Source organism: Taeniopygia guttata, chromosome 2 (assembly GCF_048771995.1).
Source record: "Taeniopygia guttata chromosome 2, bTaeGut7.mat, whole genome shotgun sequence".
NCBI classification, from domain to species: domain Eukaryota; kingdom Metazoa; phylum Chordata; class Aves; order Passeriformes; family Estrildidae; genus Taeniopygia; species Taeniopygia guttata.
In genome coordinates, this window is record NC_133026.1 from 151928937 (window position 1) to 151950460 (window position 21524).

At 60.3% G+C, this 21524-nt stretch overlaps 1 protein-coding gene across 1 annotated transcript; it reads left to right on the top strand.

Annotated features, from left to right (window-relative positions):
- The first annotated feature begins 3549 nt into the window (after positions 1-3549).
- Positions 3550-21523, top strand: LOC100229852 (myosin-6). The gene is made up of 38 exons (XM_072925153.1): positions 3550-3750; positions 4591-4734; positions 5210-5366; positions 6003-6030; positions 6140-6263; positions 6331-6423; positions 6730-6793; positions 7883-7981; positions 8094-8197; positions 8899-9037; positions 9120-9388; positions 9928-10098; positions 10242-10551; positions 10633-10706; positions 10833-10920; positions 10997-11114; positions 11197-11320; positions 11799-11935; positions 12014-12140; positions 12232-12360; positions 12460-12702; positions 13048-13224; positions 13324-13469; positions 13550-13640; positions 13941-14330; positions 14782-14908; positions 15016-15134; positions 15709-15905; positions 16459-16642; positions 16717-16882; positions 16962-17086; positions 17171-17479; positions 17861-18064; positions 18628-18753; positions 18834-19109; positions 19950-20045; positions 20658-20792; positions 20891-21523. The coding sequence occupies exons 1-38, from the start codon at positions 3550-3552 to the stop codon at positions 20909-20911; spliced, it is 5832 nt and encodes a 1943-aa protein (XP_072781254.1). The 3' UTR covers positions 20912-21523.
- The last annotated feature ends 1 nt before the right edge of the window (position 21524 follows it).

Here is a 21524-nt window from a genome sequence, read left to right on the forward strand (position 1 = left end):
AGAGATCCAAGTGTCCAGTGGGATGTCCCAGGTGTACAGGGGGGACACAGAGGTGTCCGGGGGGGTGCCAAGTGTCTAGGAGGGGGCACAGGAATGCCAGGGTGGGGGTCTCCAGAAGGTCCCAGGTGTCCAGGGGGGTCCCAGGTGTCCAGGGGGGTCCCATGTGTACGGGGGGTCCCCAAGTTGTCCAGGGAGGGACAGAAGTGTCCAGGGGGCCCCCAGGTGTCTGAGGGGAGGCCACAGTCACCTGCTGTGTCCCTATGGGGCAGGGGGGTCTCTATGGGGCAGGAGGGTCTCTCTGGAGCAGGGGGGTGTCTATGGGGCAGGGGGGTGTCTATGGGGCAGGGGCGGTCTCTATGGGACAGGGGAGGGTCCCTATGGGGCAGGGGGGTTTCTATGGCCCAGGCCCCTCTATGGGCAGGGGGGTCTCTATGGGGCATGGGGGTGTCTATGGCCCCAGGCCCCTCTATGGGGCACGGGGAGTCTCTATGGGGCACGGGGGTCCCTATGGGGCAGGGGGTTTCTATGGGCCCAGGCCCCTCTATGGGGCCCGGTGTGGAGGTGCCCCCGCCCGCAGGAATTTGTCACCTCGCGAGGACACTTTGTCACCGCGGCGATGACAAAGTGGAGCCGTGTCCGGGGACAGCTGCCAGACCCCCCCGGCCCCACGGCGGCCCCACGGCGGCCCCACGGCGGCCCCACAGCGGCCCCACAGCGCCGCGAGAGGGGCGAGATAAGGTCCCTCAGCATGTCCCGATATAGCAGCGACAGGGACGGGCTGTCACCACCCCCCGGTGTGGGGACATTGGCCAGAGACCCCGTCCTGCCCCCCAGACCCGAAATGGGGCCCTGTCCCTGCCCCACATGGGACAATGGGGACCCCGTCCTGCCCCCCAGACCTGAAATGGGGCCCTGTCCCTGCCCCACATGGGACAATGGGGACCCCGTCCTGCCCCCCAGACCCGAAATGGGGCCCTGTGCTGCCCCACATGGGACAATGGGGACCCCGTCCTGCCCCCCAGACCCGAAATGGGCCCTGTGCCTGCCCCACATGGGACAAACCCCTGTCCCTGCCCCACATGGGATAATGGGGACCCCGTCCTGCCCCCCAGAACCGAAATGGGGCCCTGTGCCTGCCCCATATGGGACAAACCCCTGTCCCTGCCCCACATGGGACAATGGGGACCCATCCGTGCCCCATAGAATGCCCTAGATGGGGGACACCCCTGTCCCTGCCCCATATGGGACCCCCAAAGAGAGACCCCCCTGTCCCTGCCCTAGAGAAACCCGCAAATAGGGGAGCCCCCTGTTCCTGCCCCATAGAATGCCCCAAATGGGACCCTCCTGTTCCTGCCCCATAGACACCCCCTAATTAAGGGATCCCCTGTCCCATAGACAACCCTAAATGGGCTCTGCCAGGCCCTGCCCCACAGACCCCCACACAGATAGGACCCCCCATAAAACGCCCCAAATGGGAACCCCCTGTCCGTGCCCCATAGAACCCCCAGACAGACCCCATGTCCCTGCCCCATAGAACCCGCCAGACAGTCCCCCTGTCCCTGCCCCATAGAATCCCCAGACAGACCCCCTGTACCTGCCCCATGAACAGTAAGGACCCCCCCCCCCATCCCTGCCCCACAGACTCTCCCAAATGGGACCGGTCTGGCTCTGCCCTATAGAACCACCCCCAAACCTGGAAACCCCCGGGTCTGCCCCACAGCTCACGCTATGGGGTGAGCAGAGGGGGCTCTGACCCTTCAGCCCCACGGAGACATCACGGGGGGGGGGGAAGTGTGGGGCCGCCCCCTCCCCTTCCTTTATCAGCCCCCTCCTCCCCTCCCCACTGCTCCTCCCCCTGCCCCCTCCCCCCACCGCGCCCTATAAAAGCTGTGGGGCCGCGGGGCTGCCAAAGGTGCTGCTGTGGGGCAGAGACAGAGGGTGGGGGGCGAGGCTGTGGGGAGCATTTGGGGTGGGCACAGGGGGTGTATGGGGAGGCTGTGGGGTCTATGGGGCACCCAGCGTTTGGTTGGTTATAGGGTGGGATCACGCAGGGGATCTATGGGGCACAGGGGATTTGTGGGGTGCACAGGGGTCTGTGGGGTACATGAGGGTTCTGTGGGGTACGTGGAAAAGCTGTGGGTTCTATGGGGCCACAGCGGGGTGGGTTACAGGGCTCAGTGTTTCTATGGGTCACGGGGTGGCTTGTGGGGCACAAGGAGGGCTATGGGGCAGCATGTCCGTTACTGGGGGGGTCACAGTGGGCCCATGGGGCACGTAGGGTGGGCTATGGGGTGCATGGGTTCTGGGAGGGGGCAGAGGGGTCTATGGGGTGCAGCCCCTTACCTGTGTCCCCACAGATCCCTCCATCCAACCCACCGGACCTACAGACTCCAGGTGAGGCCGTCGCTGGGGGGCAGCCAGGGGGCTTGGGGGGCGGGATGGCCGTCGGGGTCTGGTGCCCTCCCCGTCCCCTCCCTGTCCCCTCCCTGTCCCCCCCGGTGACGGGGTCCCTGTGGGGCAGAGGGTGGACACGGTGCTGGTGGCACTGGGGGGTCCATCCTGGGGCTGTGGGCAGGGGTCTGTCCCCATCCCCACAAGTGACAGTGTCCCTGTGGGGCAGAGGGTGGACACGGTGCTGGTGGCACTGGGGGGTCCATCCTGGGGCTGTGGACAGGGGTCTGTCCCTGTCCCCATCCCCTCCAGGTGACATCCTCCCCATGGGGCAGAGGGTGGACGTGGTGTCAATGTCACTGAGGGGTCAGGGATGGCCCTGGCACCCCATGGATGACCACAGGGGTCAATCAATGACCATGGGGGTCTATCAATGACCACGGGGGTCAATCAGTGACCACAGGGGTCAATCAATGACCATCGGGGTCTATTAATGACCACGGGGGTCAATCAGTGACCACAGGGGTCAATCAGTGACCATGGGGGTCTATCAATGACCACGGGGATCCATCGAGGGTCAATGGGTGGGTGAGGGTCTGTCCCCACCCCGCAGATGACGCTGTCCCCCAGGACAGATGGCGGACGCGGTGCTGGTGACATTGTGGGGTCAGGGATGACCGTGGGGGTCAATCAATGACCATGGGGGTCAATCAATGACCATGGTGGCCCATTGATGACACTGATGACTGTGTTGGGGTCTATAGGGTCAGTGGGTGGGTGAGGGTCTGTCCCCACCCCCCAGGTGACACTGTCCCCCAGGACAGATGGCGGACGCGGTGCTGGTGACATTGTGGGGTCAGGGATGGCCGTGGGGGTCAATCAATGGCCATGGGGGTCAATCAACGGCCATGGTGGCCCATTGATGACTGTGGGGGGGGGTGTATGGGGTCCGTGGGTGGGTGAGGGTCTGTCCCCATGCCCCAGGTGACACTGTCCCCCAGGACAGATGGCGGACGCGGTGCTGGTGACATTGTGGGGTCAGCAATGGCCATGGGGGGTCAATCAATGACCATGGTGGCCCATTGATGACTGGGGGGGGTCTATGGGGTGGGTGAGGGTCTGTCCCCACCCCCCAGGTGACACTGACCCCCAGGACAGATGGCGGACGCGGTGCTGGCGGCTCTGGGCGCGGCGGCGCCGTTCCTGCGGCCGGGCGAGCGCGAGCGCCTGGCGGCCACCACGCGTCCCTTCGACCCCCGCGCCGAGTGCTTCGTCCCCCACCCGGGACACGAGTTCGTGCGGGGCCGCGTGGTGGAGAGACAAGGGGGGAGCGTCACCGTGGAGACCGAGCTGGGAGAGGTGACATGGGGGGTCACGGGGGGCTTGGGGACATGGGAACTTTGGGGTCACGGGGGGCTTGGGGACATGGGGGGGTCACAGGGGTCTGAATGGGACATTGGGGGGATGGCACTGTGGAGGCTGAGCTGGGAGAGGTGACATGGGGGGCCACAGGGGGCTTGGGGACATGGGGGAGGGGGTCACAGGGGTCTGGACATTGGGAGGATGTCATTGTGGAGACCGAGCTGGAAGAGGTGACATGGGGGGTCACGGGGGGCTTGGGGACATGGGGGGGTCACAGGGGTCTGGGGGTGTCATGGGAACTTTGGGGTCACAGGGGGCTTGGGGACATGGGGGGGTCACAGGGGTCTGGGGTTTCATGGGAACTTTGGGGTCACGGGGGGCTTGGGGACATGGGGGGGTCACAGGGGTTTGGGGGTGTCATGGGAACTTTGGGGTCACGGGGGGCTTGGGGACATGGGGGGGTCACAGGGCTCTGGGGATGTCATGGGAACTTTGGGGTCACGAGGGGCTTGGGGACATGGGGGGGTCACAGGGGTCTGAATGGGACATTGGGGGGACGTCATTGTGGAGACCGAGCTGGGAGAGGTGACACTGCGGGGTCATGGGGGGCTTGGGGACATGGGGGGGTCACCGGGCTCTGGGGGTGTCATGGGAACTTTGGAGTCACGGGGGGCTTGGGGACATGGGGGGGTCACAGGGGTCTTGGGGTGTCATGGGAACTTTGGGGTCACAGGGGGCTTAGGGACATGGGTGGTCACAGGGGTCTGGACACTGGGGGTCAGGGGGTGACGCAGCGGGGTCACCCCCTGACCCCCCTGACCCCTGCGTGTCCCCCAGACGGTGACGGTCAAGGAGGGGGACGTGCACCAGCAGAACCCCCCCAAGTTCGACAAGATCGAGGACATGGCCATGCTGACGTTCCTGCACGAGCCCGCCGTGCTCTTCAACCTCAAGGAGCGCTACGCGGCCTGGATGATCTACGTGAGACCCCCGGGGGCGGCAGTGGGGACCCCAAAAATGGGGGGGGGGCTGCCAAAACCACCAAACTGGGGGTCTCCAAAGTGGGGACCCTGCCCCCAAAGCTCAGGAGGGGCTGGAACCATGGGGGAGCTTCTGGGGACACCTGGAATCGGGGTGGGGCTTCCAGGAGGGTCTGTGAGGAACCTGGAGCAGTCAATGTGGTACCTGGAACTTGGGGGGCTATTCCAGATCACTTTGGGCCACCTAGATTCCAAAATGTCACATCCTTGGATGCCTTGAATCTCCCAGACCCAAAATGTCCCATTTCCTGCCCCATGGAGTTCCGATCCTTGGTCCCGCCAGCCACCCTGGACCCCCCAAAACCCCACCCCACCCCTTCCCACGCCCCTTGTCTCCCCACATCTGATTGTCCCCTCTTGGGGGGATGTCCCCACCCAGGGTGTGTCACCCCCTGAGCCTCCGTTTGTCCCCCCAGACCTACTCGGGGCTGTTCTGTGTCACCGTGAACCCCTACAAGTGGCTCCCGGTCTATGACCCCCAAGTGGTGGCCGCCTATCGGGGCAAAAAGCGCAACGAGGTCCCCCCCCACATCTTCTCCATCTCCGACAATGCCTACCAGTACATGCTGACAGGTGGGACCCCAAAAACGGGCTGGGGACACCTGGGGCTCACCTGGGCACTGGGGGACATCCAAGACCTCCTGTGGTTCCTCTCAGCTTTGACCCATCTCAGCTGAGGGGTGGAGAACCCAAATATCTTCACCTTGGTCCTCACCTGGGATGGTGGAGAACCCCAACATCTCCTTCACCTCAGTCCCACCTGGGAGGGTGCAGAACCCCAACATCTCCTTCACCTCTGTCCCACCTGGGAGGGTGGAGAACCTCAACATGTCCTTCACCTCTGTCCCACCTGGGAGGGTGCAGAACCCCAATGTCTCCTTCACCTCTGTCCCACCTGGGAGGGTGCAGAACCCCAACGTCTCCTTCACCTCTGTCCCGCCTGGGAGGGTGAAGAACCCCAGCCACACCTCAAGACCACCCAGTTTCTCCCCCAGCCTTTCCTGGTCCTCACCTGGGAGGCTGGAGACCCCCAAGACCCCCAGTTATCTCCCAGCATCTTGATCCTCACCTGGGGGGGGTTGGAGAAGTCCAAACCCCAGACCCTCAATATCTCCCCAGCCTCATCCCACCTGACCTGCTCCTCACCTGGGGAGGGCTGCAGACCCCCCAGACCCCTCCTCACCCCCTGACCCCTCTCTCCTCCCACAGACCGCGAGAACCAATCCATCCTCATCACGTGAGTCCCCAACCCTGAGGCCGCCCCACAGGTGTGGGGTGGGACCAGCTCCCCCAGGTGACCCCTGTGACCCCTCAGTGACCCCCTGGTGACCCCCTTTGCCCCCCAGCGGCGAATCGGGGGCGGGGAAAACGGTGAACACCAAACGCGTCATCCAATACTTCGCCAGCATCGCCGCCATCGGCGACCGCAAGAAGGAGGCGGCCAACAGCAGCAAGGTAGGGCGGGGCCTGGCCACGCCCCCCGGGTGGGGAGGGTCCCCTGGCCGTGTCCCCACCCGCGGTGTCACCCCCACCCCAGGGCACCCTGGAGGATCAAATCATCCAGGCCAACCCCGCGCTCGAGGCCTTCGGCAACGCCAAGACCGTGCGCAACGACAACTCCTCGCGATTCGTGAGTGGGGCAGGATCTGTGGGGCGGGGCCTGGGTCCGTGGGGCGGGGCCTGGGTCCGTGGGGCACACTGATGGGGTGGGGCCCATGGGTGGATTCCATGGGGCAGGGTCTATGGGGTAGGGCCCATTGGGTAAGGCCTGTGGGACAGGTCCTGTGGGGGGGAGTCTGTGGGGTGGGGCACATCGATGGGGTGGGGTCTGTAGGGTTGGGCCTGTGGGGTAGCGTCCATTGGGTGGGGTCTCTGGGGTCTGGTCCATGGGGCAGGGTCTATGGCCCCCCACAACCCTCCCCCACCTCCCTTCCAGGGGAAATTCATCCGGATCCACTTCGGGGCCACCGGGAAGTTGGCGTCGGCCGACATCGAGACCTGTGAGTGGCCACAGGGTGGTGGGAGCGGGGTTGGCCACTGTCCAGCCTCTGGCCATGTGTCCAGAGCCCTTCTCGTCCCTCTGTCCGACCTCTGGCCATGTGTCCAGAGCCCTTCTCGTCCCTCTGTCCGGCCTCTGGCCATGTGTCCAAAGCCCTTCTCGTCCCTCTGTTCACTTCCTCATCCTTCCATCTCTTCATGTCTCCATCCACCCCTCCCACCCTCCATATGTCTATCTATCTTCCTGGTTGATGGATCCATGAGTTGTCTGTCTCTCCATCCATCTCCTCATTGCTCCATTCCTCATGTCTCCCTCCCTCCCTCCCTCCCCATGTCCATCCTTTGTCTGTGGTGGACAGATCCATGAGCTCTTGTCCATCCCTCCAACTCCTCATCCCACCATTTCCATCTCCCCAGCCATCCATCCATCCATCCATCCTGTTCATCCCTCCATCCCTCTCCATGGCTGATAGATCCAACGAGCTGCTGCCCTGTCCTGTTGTCCATCCCTCCATCTCCTCATCCCACCATTCCCATCTCCCCGTCCATCCATCTCCCCATCCATCCATCCATCCATCCATGCATCCATCCATCCTGTTCATCCCTCCATCCCTCTCCATGGCTGATAGATCCAATGAGCTGGTGCCCTGTCCTGTTCTCCATCCCTCCATCTCCTCATCCCACCATTTCCATCTCCCCATCCATCCATCTCTCCATCCATCCATCCATCCATCCATCCATCCATCCATCCATCCATCCATCCCTCCATCCATCCATCCTCTTCATCCATCTCTCCACATGTTCATCCCTCCATCCCTCTCCATGGCTGATAGATCCAACGAGCTGGTGCCCTGTCCTGTTGTCCATCCCTCCATCTCCTCATCCCACCCCCACCAGCCATCTGACCCTCCACCTCCTCATCTTTCCATCTCCTCGTGTCCCCATCCAACCTGTCATTTATCCATCCATCTCTTCACCATCCACGCGTCCATGCCTTCACCCATCTCTCCGTGTCTCCGTCCCTCTCCTCATCCCACCATTCCCACTCCATCCCTCTCCTCATCCCACCTTCTCCCCATCCACCCTCCCAGACCTCCTGGAGAAGTCCCGTGTCATCTTCCAGCTGAAGGCGGAGCGGAACTATCACATCTTCTACCAGATCCTCTCTAACAAGAAGCCGGAGCTGCTGGGTGAGCTGGGCCACCACCGTGGCCTCTGGGCTTCTCCTTCCCCCCTCCTCCCAAAATTTGGGGTGGTTTGGGGAGACTGGGAATGCTCAGTGGTGTCTCCATCCCACACCAGAGATGCTGCTGGTCACCTCCAACCCCTACGACTACGGTTACGTGTCCCAGGGCGAGGTGACCGTGGCCTCCATTGACGACGCCGAGGAGCTGTTGGCAACTGACGTGAGCAGGGACGGGTGGAGGGAGGGATGAGTCCACGGATGGATGGATGGATTGAGAGATGGATCCCTGGAGATAGAGGTCCTCAAATGGGTAGATGGGTCCATGGATGGATGGATGGATGGATCCCTGGAGATAGAGGTCCTCAAATGGGTGGATGAGTCCATGGATGGATGGCTCTGTGGATATAGAGGTCTTCAAAGGAGTGGATGAGTCCATGGATGGATGGATGCTTCCATGGATCAATGAAGGAGGGATGGAGGGATGAACGGATGGACGGGTCCTCAGATGGATCTGTGGATATAAATGTCCTCAAATGGATGGATGAGTCCATGGATTGATGGACTAAGTCCTCAAATGGGTTGATGGCAGAATCCATGGACAGGTGAATCCATGGATGGATGGATGGATGGATGATTCTCTGGTTGGATGGATGAAGTTCTGAAATGGATGAATGAATGAGTCCAATGGATGAATAGATCCAGGATAAATGAGTCCCGAGCTGGACAAATGAACCCATGGATGAACAAGTCCATGCACAAGTCCTTCAAGTGGACAAGCCCATGGCTGGATATGTCCCCGTTGGCCAGCTGGGCCAATGATTGGGCAGGACTGTGGCAGGTACCCTCAGGTGGTGACCATCACAGGTGGTGACCAGCAGAGGCCACGCCCTCACCTGGCCCCACCCCCTCCACCCCTCCCAGAGCGCCTTTGACGTCCTGGGCTTCACGGCCGAGGAGAAGGCCGGCGTCTACAAGCTGACGGGGGCCATCATGCACTTCGGCAACATGAAGTTCAAGCAGAAGCAGCGGGAGGAGCAGGCGGAGCCGGACGGCACCGAAGGTGGGTCGGGGCGAGGGGGTGACAGGTCAGGGAGGGGTCACCAGGTGAGGTGGCACCTGACCACGAGTCTCCCACTCCACAGATGCCGACAAGTCCGCATACCTGATGGGGCTGAACTCGGCCGACCTGCTCAAGGGCTTGTGTCACCCACGCGTCAAGGTGGGCAACGAGTACGTCACCAAGGGGCAGAGCGTCCAGCAGGTCTACTACTCCATCGGGGCCTTGGCCAAGGCTGTCTACGAGAAGATGTTCAACTGGATGGTGGTGAGGATCAACAACTCGCTGGACACCAAGCAGCCGCGGCAGTACTTCATCGGCGTCTTGGACATCGCTGGCTTCGAGATCTTTGATGTGAGGCTCGAGGCGGGGTAGGGGCGTTGGGCCTTGCAGGGGTGGCATTGAGCCAGCCGGGTGTTGAGTGGATCTCCTGCAGCTTCATAGTGACCTTGGGTGGGAATATGGATCTTGTGTTTATGTCATTGACCTTTAGGCATTGAGTTGACTCTCTTGACCCGACTGGGTGTTTTTTGAACCCTTTCGGTCTCAGGCTGACCCTACTGATCTCATTGGATGTTCTGCTGATCCTATTGCATATTGAGTTGTCCCCGTTGACCCCTATTGGGCATCACTTCAGCCCTAGTGGGTGTTGAGTTGTCCCCATGGATCCCATCCAACATTGTCTTCACCCCAATGATGACCCTGTCCATCCCATTGGGCATCACTGTGACCCCAGTGGGTGTTCAGTTGACCCTCTTGAGCCTTGAGCTGGCCCTGTTGGTGTTGAGTTGGCCCCATGGACTCAGTTGTCCCCGTTGGTGTTGAGTTGGCCCCATTGGGTGTTGAGTTGGCCCCATGGACTCCTTCACCCATCTCTCCCTCTCCACCCCCAGTTCAACAGCTTCGAGCAGCTCTGCATCAACTTCACCAACGAGAAGCTGCAGCAGTTCTTCAACCACCACATGTTCGTGCTGGAGCAGGAGGAGTACAAGAAGGAGGGCATCGAGTGGGAGTTCATTGACTTCGGCATGGACCTGCAGGCCTGCATCGACCTCATCGAGAAGGTGACACCTCCCCCAGGGCCTCCAGGGGCTCAGGGGGCTGAGGGAGGAGGGTCAGTCCAGTTGGAGCCCCTCAGGTGCCCCAGGAGCGGCTTTTGGGTTGTCCTTGGTGTCCTTCTCGGCCAACAAAGTCTGCTTGTCCACAGCCCATGGGGATCATGTCCATCCTGGAGGAGGAGTGCATGTTCCCCAAGGCCTCGGACATGACCTTCAAGTCCAAACTCTACGACAACCACCTGGGCAAGTCGGCCAACTTTGGGAAGCCACGAAACGTCAAGGGCAAGTCCGAGGCCCACTTCTCGCTCACCCACTATGCTGGCACCGTGGACTACAACATCCTGGGCTGGCTGGAGAAGAACAAGGACCCCCTCAACGAGACAGTGGTGGGGCTCTACCAGAAATCCGCCCTCAAGCTCTTGGCTCACCTCTTCTCCAACTACGCCGGGGCAGATTCTGGTGGGTGATGGAGGGGTGAAGAAGACAGCTCCCACAGGAGTTGTCCTTGTTCCCACCTCATCCCACCACTCTCCTCCACAGGTGGTGACAGTGGGAAGGGGAAAGGAGCCAAGAAGAAAGGTTCTTCCTTCCAGACAGTCTCAGCCCTGCACCGGGTGAGGAACCTGCACTGGATCTGCTGTGGGGCAGGGGGAGAACAACCCCTGATGTAGAGGGTGGTCCCACCACCCCACAGCCCCTCCCCTGCTCTCCCATTGGTCACTCTCCCCTCTCCTCCCCAGGAGAACCTCAACAAGCTGATGGCCAACCTCAAGACCACCCACCCCCACTTCGTCCGCTGCCTCGTCCCCAACGAGCGGAAGGAGCCGGGTGAGCCGAGGGTGGCGATGGGAGGTTGGGGCGTGGGTGGGGCTCGTGGTTGACCCCTCACCTGCGTCTCCCACAGGTGTGATGGACAACGCCCTGGTCATGCACCAGCTCCGCTGCAACGGGGTCCTGGAGGGAATCCGCATCTGCCGCAAGGGCTTCCCCAACCGCATCCTCTACGGAGACTTCCGCCAGCGGTGGGGACACGGAACGGGTTTGGGGAGGGGGGACAACCCCACCGGGGCTGAGCTCAGGGGTCATGTCCTCTCCGGCCCCCAGGTACCGCATCCTGAACCCCGCGGCCATCCCCGAGGGGCAGTTCATCGACAGCCGCAAGGGCGCCGAGAAGCTCCTGGGCTCCATCGACATCGACCACAACCAGTACAAGTTTGGGCACACCAAGGTGAGATCATGTGCTCCCTGTTCCCTGTGGTCCCACCATCCCTCAGGTGTAGGGGACCCCATGGTCCCACCATTCACGGGTCCATCTGTCCCTCCCTCCGTCCATCTGGTCCTTCTGGACCGCTACCCCATCCTTCCAACCACTACAACCAGTTTGATCCCACTGGGTGAGATCTCATGGTCCCTGTGGTCCCACCATTCAAGGTAAACTTGGACCTCAAGGCCCCATGATTGCCGTGTCCAACTGCCCATCAACATGTCCATCTGTCCATCGACCCAGACACCACCTCATCCTTCCACCTACCACCACCCCTTTGGACACACTGTGGGGAAATCCTGTGGTCCCTGTTCCATGTGTTCCCACCATCCGAGGTGGACATGGACCATGTGGTCCCACCATCCGAGGTGGACATGGACCGCGTGGTCCCACCATCCAAGGTGGACGTGGACCTCATGTTTCCACCACCTTCTGCCCTCAGGTCTTCTTCAAGGCAGGGCTCCTGGGGCAGCTGGAGGAGATGCGGGATGAGCGCCTGTCCCGCATCATCACCCGCATCCAGGCGCGGGCGCGGGGGCAGCTCATGCGCCTTGAGTTCAAGAAGATCGTGGAACGCCGGTGAGACAGGGGTGGGCCTTCTGCTCACCTGGTCACCTGGCTGGGGATGTGGTGGCACCTGTGTCCTCCTCCTCACAGGGACGCGCTGCTGGTGATCCAGTGGAACCTCCGGGCCTTCATGGGGGTGAAGAACTGGCCGTGGATGAAGCTCTACTTCAAGATCAAACCCTTGCTGAAGAGCGCAGAGACAGAGAAGGAGATGCAGGTGGGAGGGGTGGGCAGGGCAGGGTGGGACCACTGATGGTCTGGGGGGTGTTGGATGAGGGTCTTTGACCTGCTTGGGTCTCCTGGAGCAGAACATGAAGGAGGAGTATGGCCGGCTGAAGGACGCCCTGGAGAAGTCGGAATCACGGCGGAAGGAGCTGGAGGAGAAGATGGTCTCCATGCTGCAGGAGAAGAATGACCTCCAGCTCCAAGTGCAGGCTGTGAGTCAGATCACCCCAAAACCACATCATGAGTGTGACCACCACCCTCACCACACCCTGGGCCAATCCCGCTTCACTTGCTGTCCCCCCCCAAAACAGGAGCAGGACAACCTGAACGACGCTGAGGAGCGCTGTGACCAGCTGATCAAGAACAAGATCCAGCTGGAGGCCAAGGTGAAGGAGCTGACAGAACGGCTGGAGGATGAGGAGGAGATGAATGCTGAGCTGACAGCCAAGAAGAGGAAGCTGGAGGACGAGTGCTCGGAGCTGAAGAAGGACATTGATGACCTGGAGCTGACCCTGGCCAAGGTGGAGAAGGAGAAACATGCGACTGAGAACAAGGTGAGGATGGGGGGAGAAGCTTTGGCCTCAAGGTGAGGGGATTTGAGTCTGCTCAGCCTTGTTGGGTTGGGTTGAGGAGACTTGAGGCTGGTTGGGTTGGGTTGGTGGGACATAAAACTGGTTGGGTTGGGTTGAGAAGACCCAAGGCACTGGTTTGAGTTGAGGAGACCCAAGGCAGATCAGATAGAGAAGATCCAGTGTTGGTTGAGTTGGGCTCATCAAGAAGACCCAAGGTTCTTTGGGTTTTCTTGCATTGAAGAGATGTCATTGGCCAAGGTAAAATCAACCTCCCCCAACTCTGCCCCACCCTGGCACTGAGCTGGAGACTGGACACTTCTCCCACAGGTCAAGAACCTGACGGAGGAGATGGCGGGGCTGGACGAGACCATCGCCAAGCTGACCAAGGAGAAGAAGGCTCTGCAGGAGTCCCACCAGCAGACGCTGGATGACCTGCAGGCTGAGGAAGACAAGGTCAACACCTTGACTAAGGGCAAAGTCAAGCTGGAACAGCAAGTGGACGATGTGAGTGTGGCTGGTCCCACCCTAGGCCCTGCTGAGGAACTTCTGGAGTAAAGATGAGCAAAACTTGAGGTTTCTCCCCATTTCTGTGTTCCTGCACAGCTTGAAGGCTCCCTGGAACAGGAGAAGAAGATCCGGATGGACCTGGAACGGGCCAAGAGAAAACTAGAAGGTGACTTGAAGCTGACCCAGGAGAACATCATGGATCTGGAGAATGACAAGCAGCAGCTGGAGGAGAAGCTCAAGAAGTGAGGCTGGATCCTCCTGCCATGTGAGGTCCAGTTGAAGGTCACAGGTGAAGCTTCATTTGCCCCCCCTTCTTCCACAGGAAGGAGTTTGAGATCCACCAGCAGAACAGCAGGATCGAGGACGAGCAGGCACTGGCTCTGCAGCTCCAGAAGAAGCTGAAGGAGCTACAGGTGAGGGTGGAGTTAGGTCTGTGTCCATTTGGGTTGGACTGGAGAATCTCCAGGTGGTTGGGTTGAGGTGAAGAGTAACCTGATGATTGAGTTAGAGAGTCTCAAGGTGGTTGGGCTGAATAGAAGAGGCTCCACTTGGTTGGGCTGGTGTAGGTTGGGTTGAAGAGTCTCTGGCTGGTTGGGCTGGGCTGAATCTCCAGCAGGTTGGGTTGACCTTAACAGTCTCCAGTTGTAAAGTTGGGTTGAGTGGAGAGGTTGGATGAATCCCATCCTGCCTCTCATCTCCCTCTTGGCGCACAGGCGCGGATCGAGGAGCTGGAGGAGGAGCTGGAGGCGGAGCGGACGGGCCGGGCCAAGGTGGAGAAGCAGCGCTCAGAGCTGTCGCGGGAGCTGGAGGAGCTCAGCGAGCGGCTGGAGGAGGCCGGTGGTGCCACCTCGGCGCAGCTGGAGCTCAACAAGAAGCGGGAAGCGGAATTCCAGAAGCTGCGGCGGGACCTGGAGGAGGCCACGCTGCAGCACGAGGCCACGGCGGCCGCGCTGAGGAAGAAACACGCCGACAGCGTGGCCGAGCTGGGCGAGCAGCTGGACAACCTCCAGCGTGTCAAGCAGAAGCTGGAGAAGGAGAAGAGCGAGCTCAAGCTGGAGCTGGATGACCTCAGTGCCAACGTGGAGCAGCTGATCAAGTCTAAGGTAGGAGGAGGTTGAGATGGACAGCAGGGAATCATGGGATGGTTTGTGTGGGACAGGACCGCTGGGATCATCCAGTTCCACCAACCCTTGGGGAGGGACACCTTCCACCACAGCAGGCTGGGCTGGGTTAAGTCTGGCTGAAGAGTCTCCAACTACTTGAGTTGGGATGAGCGTCCACCTTGTTGGGTTGAGGTGCTGTGAAGAACCTTCAGCTGGTTGAGCTAAAGAGTCTCCACATGGCTGACCTGACCTGAGTTGGGTTGAAATGAAGACTCTCCACGTGGGTGGGGTGGGTTGAGTGCAGGGTTGGGTGAATCCCACCCAGGGACACCTTCTACCAGACCAGGTGTCTCCAAGCCTTGTCCAGCCTGGCCTTGGACACCTCCAGCAATGGGGCACGTCCACTCCACGGTAGCCTCCAGCCCCATCCCTCCTCTGGCCTTCCCTGCAGGTGGCCATGGAGAAGGTGTCACGCTCCATGGAGGACCAGGCTGCCGAGCACTTGGCAAAGCTGGAGGAGACCCAACGCGTCCTCAACGACGCCAACACCCAACGGGCCAAGCTGCAGACGGAGAACGGTGGGAGCTGGCCCAGGGCGGCCCCAACCCCTGGCCCACAGCTGCACCCCCATCCCCCACCCCACCTCGCCCCCACCCCCCACCTGAAGCCCCACCCACCCGTCCAGGTGAGCTGTCGCGGCAGCTGGAGGAGAAGGAGGCGCTGGTGTCCCAGCTGACCCGCGGGAAGGTGTCCTACACCCAGCAGCTGGAGGACCTGCGGAGGCAGCTGGAGGAGGAGATGAAGGTGGGGTCTGGTGGGGGTGAGAAGACCTGGGGGGGTCCAGGTGGGTCACAGGTGTCCTTCACTCTTGTGGTCACTGGTTCAGAATGGTTGGGTTGGGTGGGTCCATCTACAGGTAGTTCTACCATAGAAGGTCCAGGGTGGGCTGAGTTGGTCTGGTGGGGGTTGGGTTGATCTATGTAATGTCCAAGGAGGGTTGGATTGGTCTGGAGTAGGTTGGGTTAGTCTATGGAAGGTCTGGTTGGGTTGAAGTGATGAAGACCAGCTCCTGCTGAGCTGAAGACACCAAGAAGCTCCAGCTGACCTGGATCCAATGGTACCACCTTCTCCTGAAGGTGTAGGAAAGGTTGGGTTGATCTGGAAGAGGTCGGGTTGGTCTACAGAAGGTCTGAGGAAGGTTGGGTTGGTCTAAATAAGGTCCAAGGAAAGCTGAGTTGGGTTGGTCTGGAGAAGGTTGGTTTGGTCTACAGAAGGTCTGGTTGGGTTGTGGTGATGAAGACCAGCTCCTGCTGAGCCAGAGAAACCCAAGAGGACTCCAGGTGACCTGGACCCAATGGTGCCACCTTCTGCTCACCAGGCCAAGAACGCGCTGGCGCACGCGCTGCAGTCAGCCCGACACGATGGGGACCTGTTGCGGGAGCAGTACGAGGAGGAGACCGAGGCCAAGGCCGAGCTCCAGCGCTCGCTCTCCAAGGCCAACTCCGAGGTGGCCCAGTGGAGGACCAAGTATGAGACAGATGCCATCCAACGTACCGAGGAGCTGGAGGAGGCCAAGTGAGTCATTGCCTCATGGGTGGAGCTTCTGTGGGGTCAGGGGTGGAGATCACCTTTGGGAGAATGTTCTGGAGAAGGTTTTGGAGGAGGCCAAGTGAGTCATTGCCTCATGGGTGGAGCTTCTGTGGGGTCAGGGGTGGAGATCACCTTTGGGAGAATGTTCTGGAGAAGGTTTTTGAGGAGGCCAAGTGAGTCATTGCCCCATGGGTGGAGATTCTGTGGGGTCAGAAGCATGAAGACCACCTGCTGGAGAAGGTTCTGGAGGAGGAGAAGTGAGTCTTTCCCCGTAAATGGAGATCCTGTGGGGTTGGGGAGGTGGAAACCCCCAGAAAAGGTTCTGGAGAAGATTTTAGAGGTTCAGTCACCTCCCAGTGGATGGAGCTCCTGTGGAGTCAGGGTGGAGACTACCCCCTGGAGAAGGTCCTGGAGGAGGCAGAGTGATTTGGAGATGGTAGAGGAGATGCAGAGGAGAACCTTGGCCAATGGCTGGGTGGGAGAAGGTTCAAGTGACCCCACCTGGCCTGCGGGTGACCTCAGGTGGTCCCTGGGACAGGAAGAAGTTGGCCCAGCGGCTGCAGGAGGCCGAGGAGGCCGTGGAGGCCGTCAATGCCAAATGCTCCTCGCTGGAGAAGACCAAGCACCGGCTGCAGAACGAGATCGAGGACCTGATGGCCGACGTGGAGCGGTCAAACGCGGCTGCCGCTGCCCTGGACAAGAAGCAGAGGAACTTTGACAAGGTGGGCAGGGGTGGGAGGTTGGGGGTGGCTGGGTGGGGCCAGGTGGCTCTGGGGTGACACCTGGCTGTCCCCAGGTGTTGGCCGAGTGGAAGCAGAAGTTTGAGGAGTCTCAGACAGAGCTGGAGGCATCACAGAAGGAGGCCAGGGCCCTCAGCACTGACCTCTTCAAGCTGAGGAACATCTACGAGGAGTCCCTCGAGCACCTGGAGACCTTCAAGAGGGAGAACAAGAATCTCCAAGGTGACACCACTGGTCCCTCTGCCCTCCTGGCCATTCCCTACCCATTCCCACGGGGTCTGACGGGGTCTCACCTGGGCAGAGGAGATCTCGGACCTCACGGAGCAGCTCGGCGCTGGCAACAAATCCATCCACGAGCTGGAGAAGGTCCGGAAACAGCTCGATGCCGAGAAGCTGGAGCTCCAAGCTGCTCTGGAGGAGGCTGAGGTGGGACAAGCCCCATCCTACCCAATACCTGCATTCTCCTGGTCCATCCTCTGTGGTCCTCAAGGTCCTCTCTGTCCTCCCCAGGCCTCCCTGGAGCACGAGGAGGGGAAGATCCTGAGGGCGCAGCTGGAGTTCAACCAGGTGAAGGCGGAGTACGAGCGGAAGCTGGGTGAGAAGGAGGAGGAGATGGAGCAGGTCAAGCGCAACCACCTGCGCGTGGTGGAGTCGCTCCAGACCTCGCTGGACGCCGAGACTCGGAGCCGCAACGAGGCCCTGAGGCTGAAGAAGAAGATGGAGGGCGACCTCAACGAGATGGAGATCCAGCTCAGCCACGCCAACCGCGGTGCCAACGAGGCCCAGAAGCAGGTCAAGGCTCTGCAGGGCTACCTGAAGGTACCTGTCCATGTGGTGTGGAGAGGTAGGAGGTGCCTGAAGGTCCCACAGGGACATGGAGGTGCAGGAGGTACCTGAAGGTACCTGTCCCACAGGATATGGAGGTAGCAACTCAAGGTATCACAGGGACATTAGGGTGTAGGAAGTATCTGAAGGTATCTGTCCACAAGGACATTGAGGTATAAGAGGAATACTGGGGTATAGGAAGTACCAGAAGAAACCTGTCCATGGGGACCTTGGGGTGTTGGAGGTCCCACCACCCAACAGGGGTGGTTTGATGGACCTTCCCCTCCATCCCCCCTAGCCCACGGTTGGGTGGACCCACCACCGCTTCCCACCCCATGGCTGGGTGGACCCACCACCCCTTCCCACCACCCCCAGGACACGCAGCTGCAGCTCGATGATGCAGCAAGGGTCGGGGAGGACCTGAAGGAGAACGTGGCCATGGTGGAGCGCAGGAACACCCTGCTGCAGTCGGAGCTGGAGGAGCTCCGGGGCCTGGTGGAACAGACCGAGAGGGCCCGGAAATTGGCTGAGCAGGAGCTGATCGAGGCCAGCGAGAGGGTCCAGCTCCTCCACTCCCAGGTGAGACCTCACCTGCCTGCCAGGAGAGGGGTCACCTCCATCCAGGGATGCTCCAGTCCAGAAGAAGCAGCTCTGATTGCTTGGTGGGGAGCTCAAGGTGGCTCAGAGTGGTGCAGACCCAACGTCCTCCCCTTCTCCTGAAGGGCTGGTCTGGAGGAGGTTGGGTTGGTCTAAAGGAGGTCCAAGGAGGGTTGGGTTTGGTGGGAGGAGGTTGGGTTGGTCTATGGAAGGTCTGGTTGTATTGGGGTGATGCAGACCAACTCTTGCTGAGTTGGAGACCCCCAGGATGCCTCCAGTTGACCCAGACTCAACAGTGCCACCTTCTCCTGAAGGTATCAGGAGGGTTGGGTTGGTCTGGAGGAGGTTGGGTTGATCCATGGAAGGTCCAAGGAATGCTTGGTTGGTCTACAGAAGGGAGGTGTCCATTTCTGTGTTGTGTCACCAAGATCTCCAGAAGATCCTTCACCCTGCAGAGATAAGCAGGGGTCTCCAAGGCCTGGGGGTTCTAAGGGACAGGGCAGCACCCCAGGGCCACCTCCTGAGATCCCTCCCTGTCCCCCCAGAACACCAGCCTCATCAACCAGAAGAAGAAGATGGAGGGTGACATCTCCCAGCTGCAGACAGAGGTGGAAGAGGCTGTCCAGGAGTGCCGGAATGCCGAGGAGAAGGCCAAGAAGGCCATCACCGACGTGAGTGTCGCGGTGGGGCCGTCACCGGGGCCACCACGGAGGACGTGCCATGGACCCCCTGCTTGTTCCCCCACGGGCAGGCGGCCATGATGGCAGAGGAGCTGAAGAAGGAGCAGGACACGAGCGCGCACCTGGAGCGGATGAAGAAGAACATGGAGCAGACCATCAAGGACCTGCAGCTGCGGCTGGACGAGGCCGAGCAGCTGGCGCTCAAGGGGGGCAAGAAGCAGCTGCAGAAGCTGGAGGGGCGCGTGCGGGAGCTGGAGAACGAGCTGGAGGCCGAGCAGAAGCGCAACGCCGAGAGCGTCAAGGGGCTGCGCAAGTCTGAGCGGCGCGTCAAGGAGCTCAGCTACCAGGTGAGACCACGGAGGTGAGATCATGGGGGTGAGATCATGGGGGTGAGACCATGGGGGTGAGACCATGGGGGTGAGAATATGGGGGTGAGACCATGGGGGTGAGATCATGGGGGTGAGACCATGGGGGTGGGTCAAGGAAGTCAGCTACCAGGTGAGACCATGGAGGTGAGACTATGGGGGTGAGACCATGGGGGTAGGTCAAGGAGCTCAGCTACCAGGTGAGACCATGGGGATGAGACTCAGGTGCCAGGTGAGACCATGGGGATGAGAATATGGGGGTGACTCAAGGAGCTCAGCCACCAGGTGAGACCATGGGGGTGAGACCATGGGGGTGAGACCATGGAGGTGAGACCATGGAGGTGAGACCATGGGGTTGGATCAAGGAGCTCAGCTACCAGGTGAGACCATGGAGATGAGACTCAGGTACCAGGTGAGAGCACCTGGGTGGGTCATGGAGATCAGGTACAGGTGACACCATAGGGGTGGGTCATGGAGCTCAGCCACGAGGTGACACCACCTGGGAGGGTCAAACACAGCTACCAGATGAGGCCACCACAGCACGGCCTCTCTTCAGTCACACATGTGGGGGTCAAAAATGGGCAGAGATGGTGGCCCCAGGGACGTGGTCAAGCCAGAACGTTGATGGGGTGACCACAGGGACATGGGTGATCCAAGACATTGACTAGGTGGCCACAGGGACAAAGATGACCCAGAACAGTCATTGGGTGATCCCGAACATTGACCTGGTGGGACAGAGGAAGTCTCTGGGAAGGGAAACTGAGGCCCAGGAGTTCTGGCTGTGCTCTGGTCCAGTGTCCCACCCTGTCCCTGTTCCCACAGACGGAGGAGGACAAGAAGAACCTGCTGCGGCTGCAGGACCTGGTGGACAAACTGCAGATGAAAGTCAAGGCCTACAAGAGACAGGCGGAGGAGGCGGTGGGTGAATGGGACAGAGCAAGGGATGGATGATGGATGGATGGATGAATGGATGATGGATGGATGGATGGATGGATGGATGGATGATGGATGATGGATGGATGATGGATGGATGATGGATGATGGATGATGGATGGATGGATGGATGATGGATGGATGATGGATGGATGGATGATGGATGATGGATGGATGGATGGATGATGGATGGATGATGGATGGATGGATGATGGATGGATGGATGGATGGATGGATGGATGATGGATGGATGGATGATGGATGATGGATGGATGGATGGATGGATGGATGGATGGATGGATGGATGATGGATGGATGGATGGATGGATGGATGATGGATGGATGGATGGATGATGGATGGATGGATGGATGGATGATGGATGGATGGATGATGGATGATGGATGGATGGATGGATAGAGGATGGATGGATGGATGGATGGATGGATGGATGGATGGATGGATGATGGATGGATGGATGATGGATGATTAATGGAAGAGAAGGATGGATAGACAGATGTTTGAAGCCATCTCAGTTGCGGGGTGACAGGAGGATGTCCTTCCCCAGAAGAAACCCCCCTGACCCACTGTCCCCCCAGGAGGAACAGGCCAACACCAACCTGGCCAAGTTCCGGAAGGCGCAGCACGAGCTGGATGAGGCCGAGGAACGCGCGGACATCGCCGAATCCCAGGTCAACAAACTGCGGGCCAAGAGCCGCGACATCGGAGCCAAGGTGGGACCCCCTGTCACCCCCTGTCACCCCCTGTCACCCCCCACAGCTGTCCCACAACCCCCCCTGGACCTTCTGTCTTCTCTCCCACCCCACTCCAGAAGCTGCACGATGAGGAGTGATCCATCCCTATGAAGGACTCGTAATGAGTGACCCACCACGAGTGACTCCACTGCCACCACAAGGGACACGCCGTGATGAGAGACCCACCACGATGAAGGTCTCATCATGGCAATGACTGACCAACCATGATGATGCGGGACCCACCATCACCATGAGGGGTCCATCACCCCATATTGAGGAACTGACCACCATAGTGGACTCCCCACCATGATAAGAGACCCATGACTACCATGATGAGTGACCTACCCTTGTGATGAGGGATCTGCCACCACCGTGAGGGACCAGCCATGGTGACACCATGAAGGACCCCCCCACACCACACTAGGGGACCACCCACCATGATACAAGTCACTCACCACCACCAAGATGGACCCACAATGATGATGAGATGAACCCACCACCATGATGCACCCATGATGATGATGGTGGTCTCACCATCATGAGTGACTCCCAACCCCACAGTGGACCCTCTCCCCACCAGTGACACCCCCTACCCCCTGTCCAAGACAAGGGGACCCCAACACCATCATTAATCCATTCATGAGCCACAGAAGGGACACAATGTCCCCTCGGCCACCCCACCCCAAAAACACGACCCTGAGCAGCACCAAG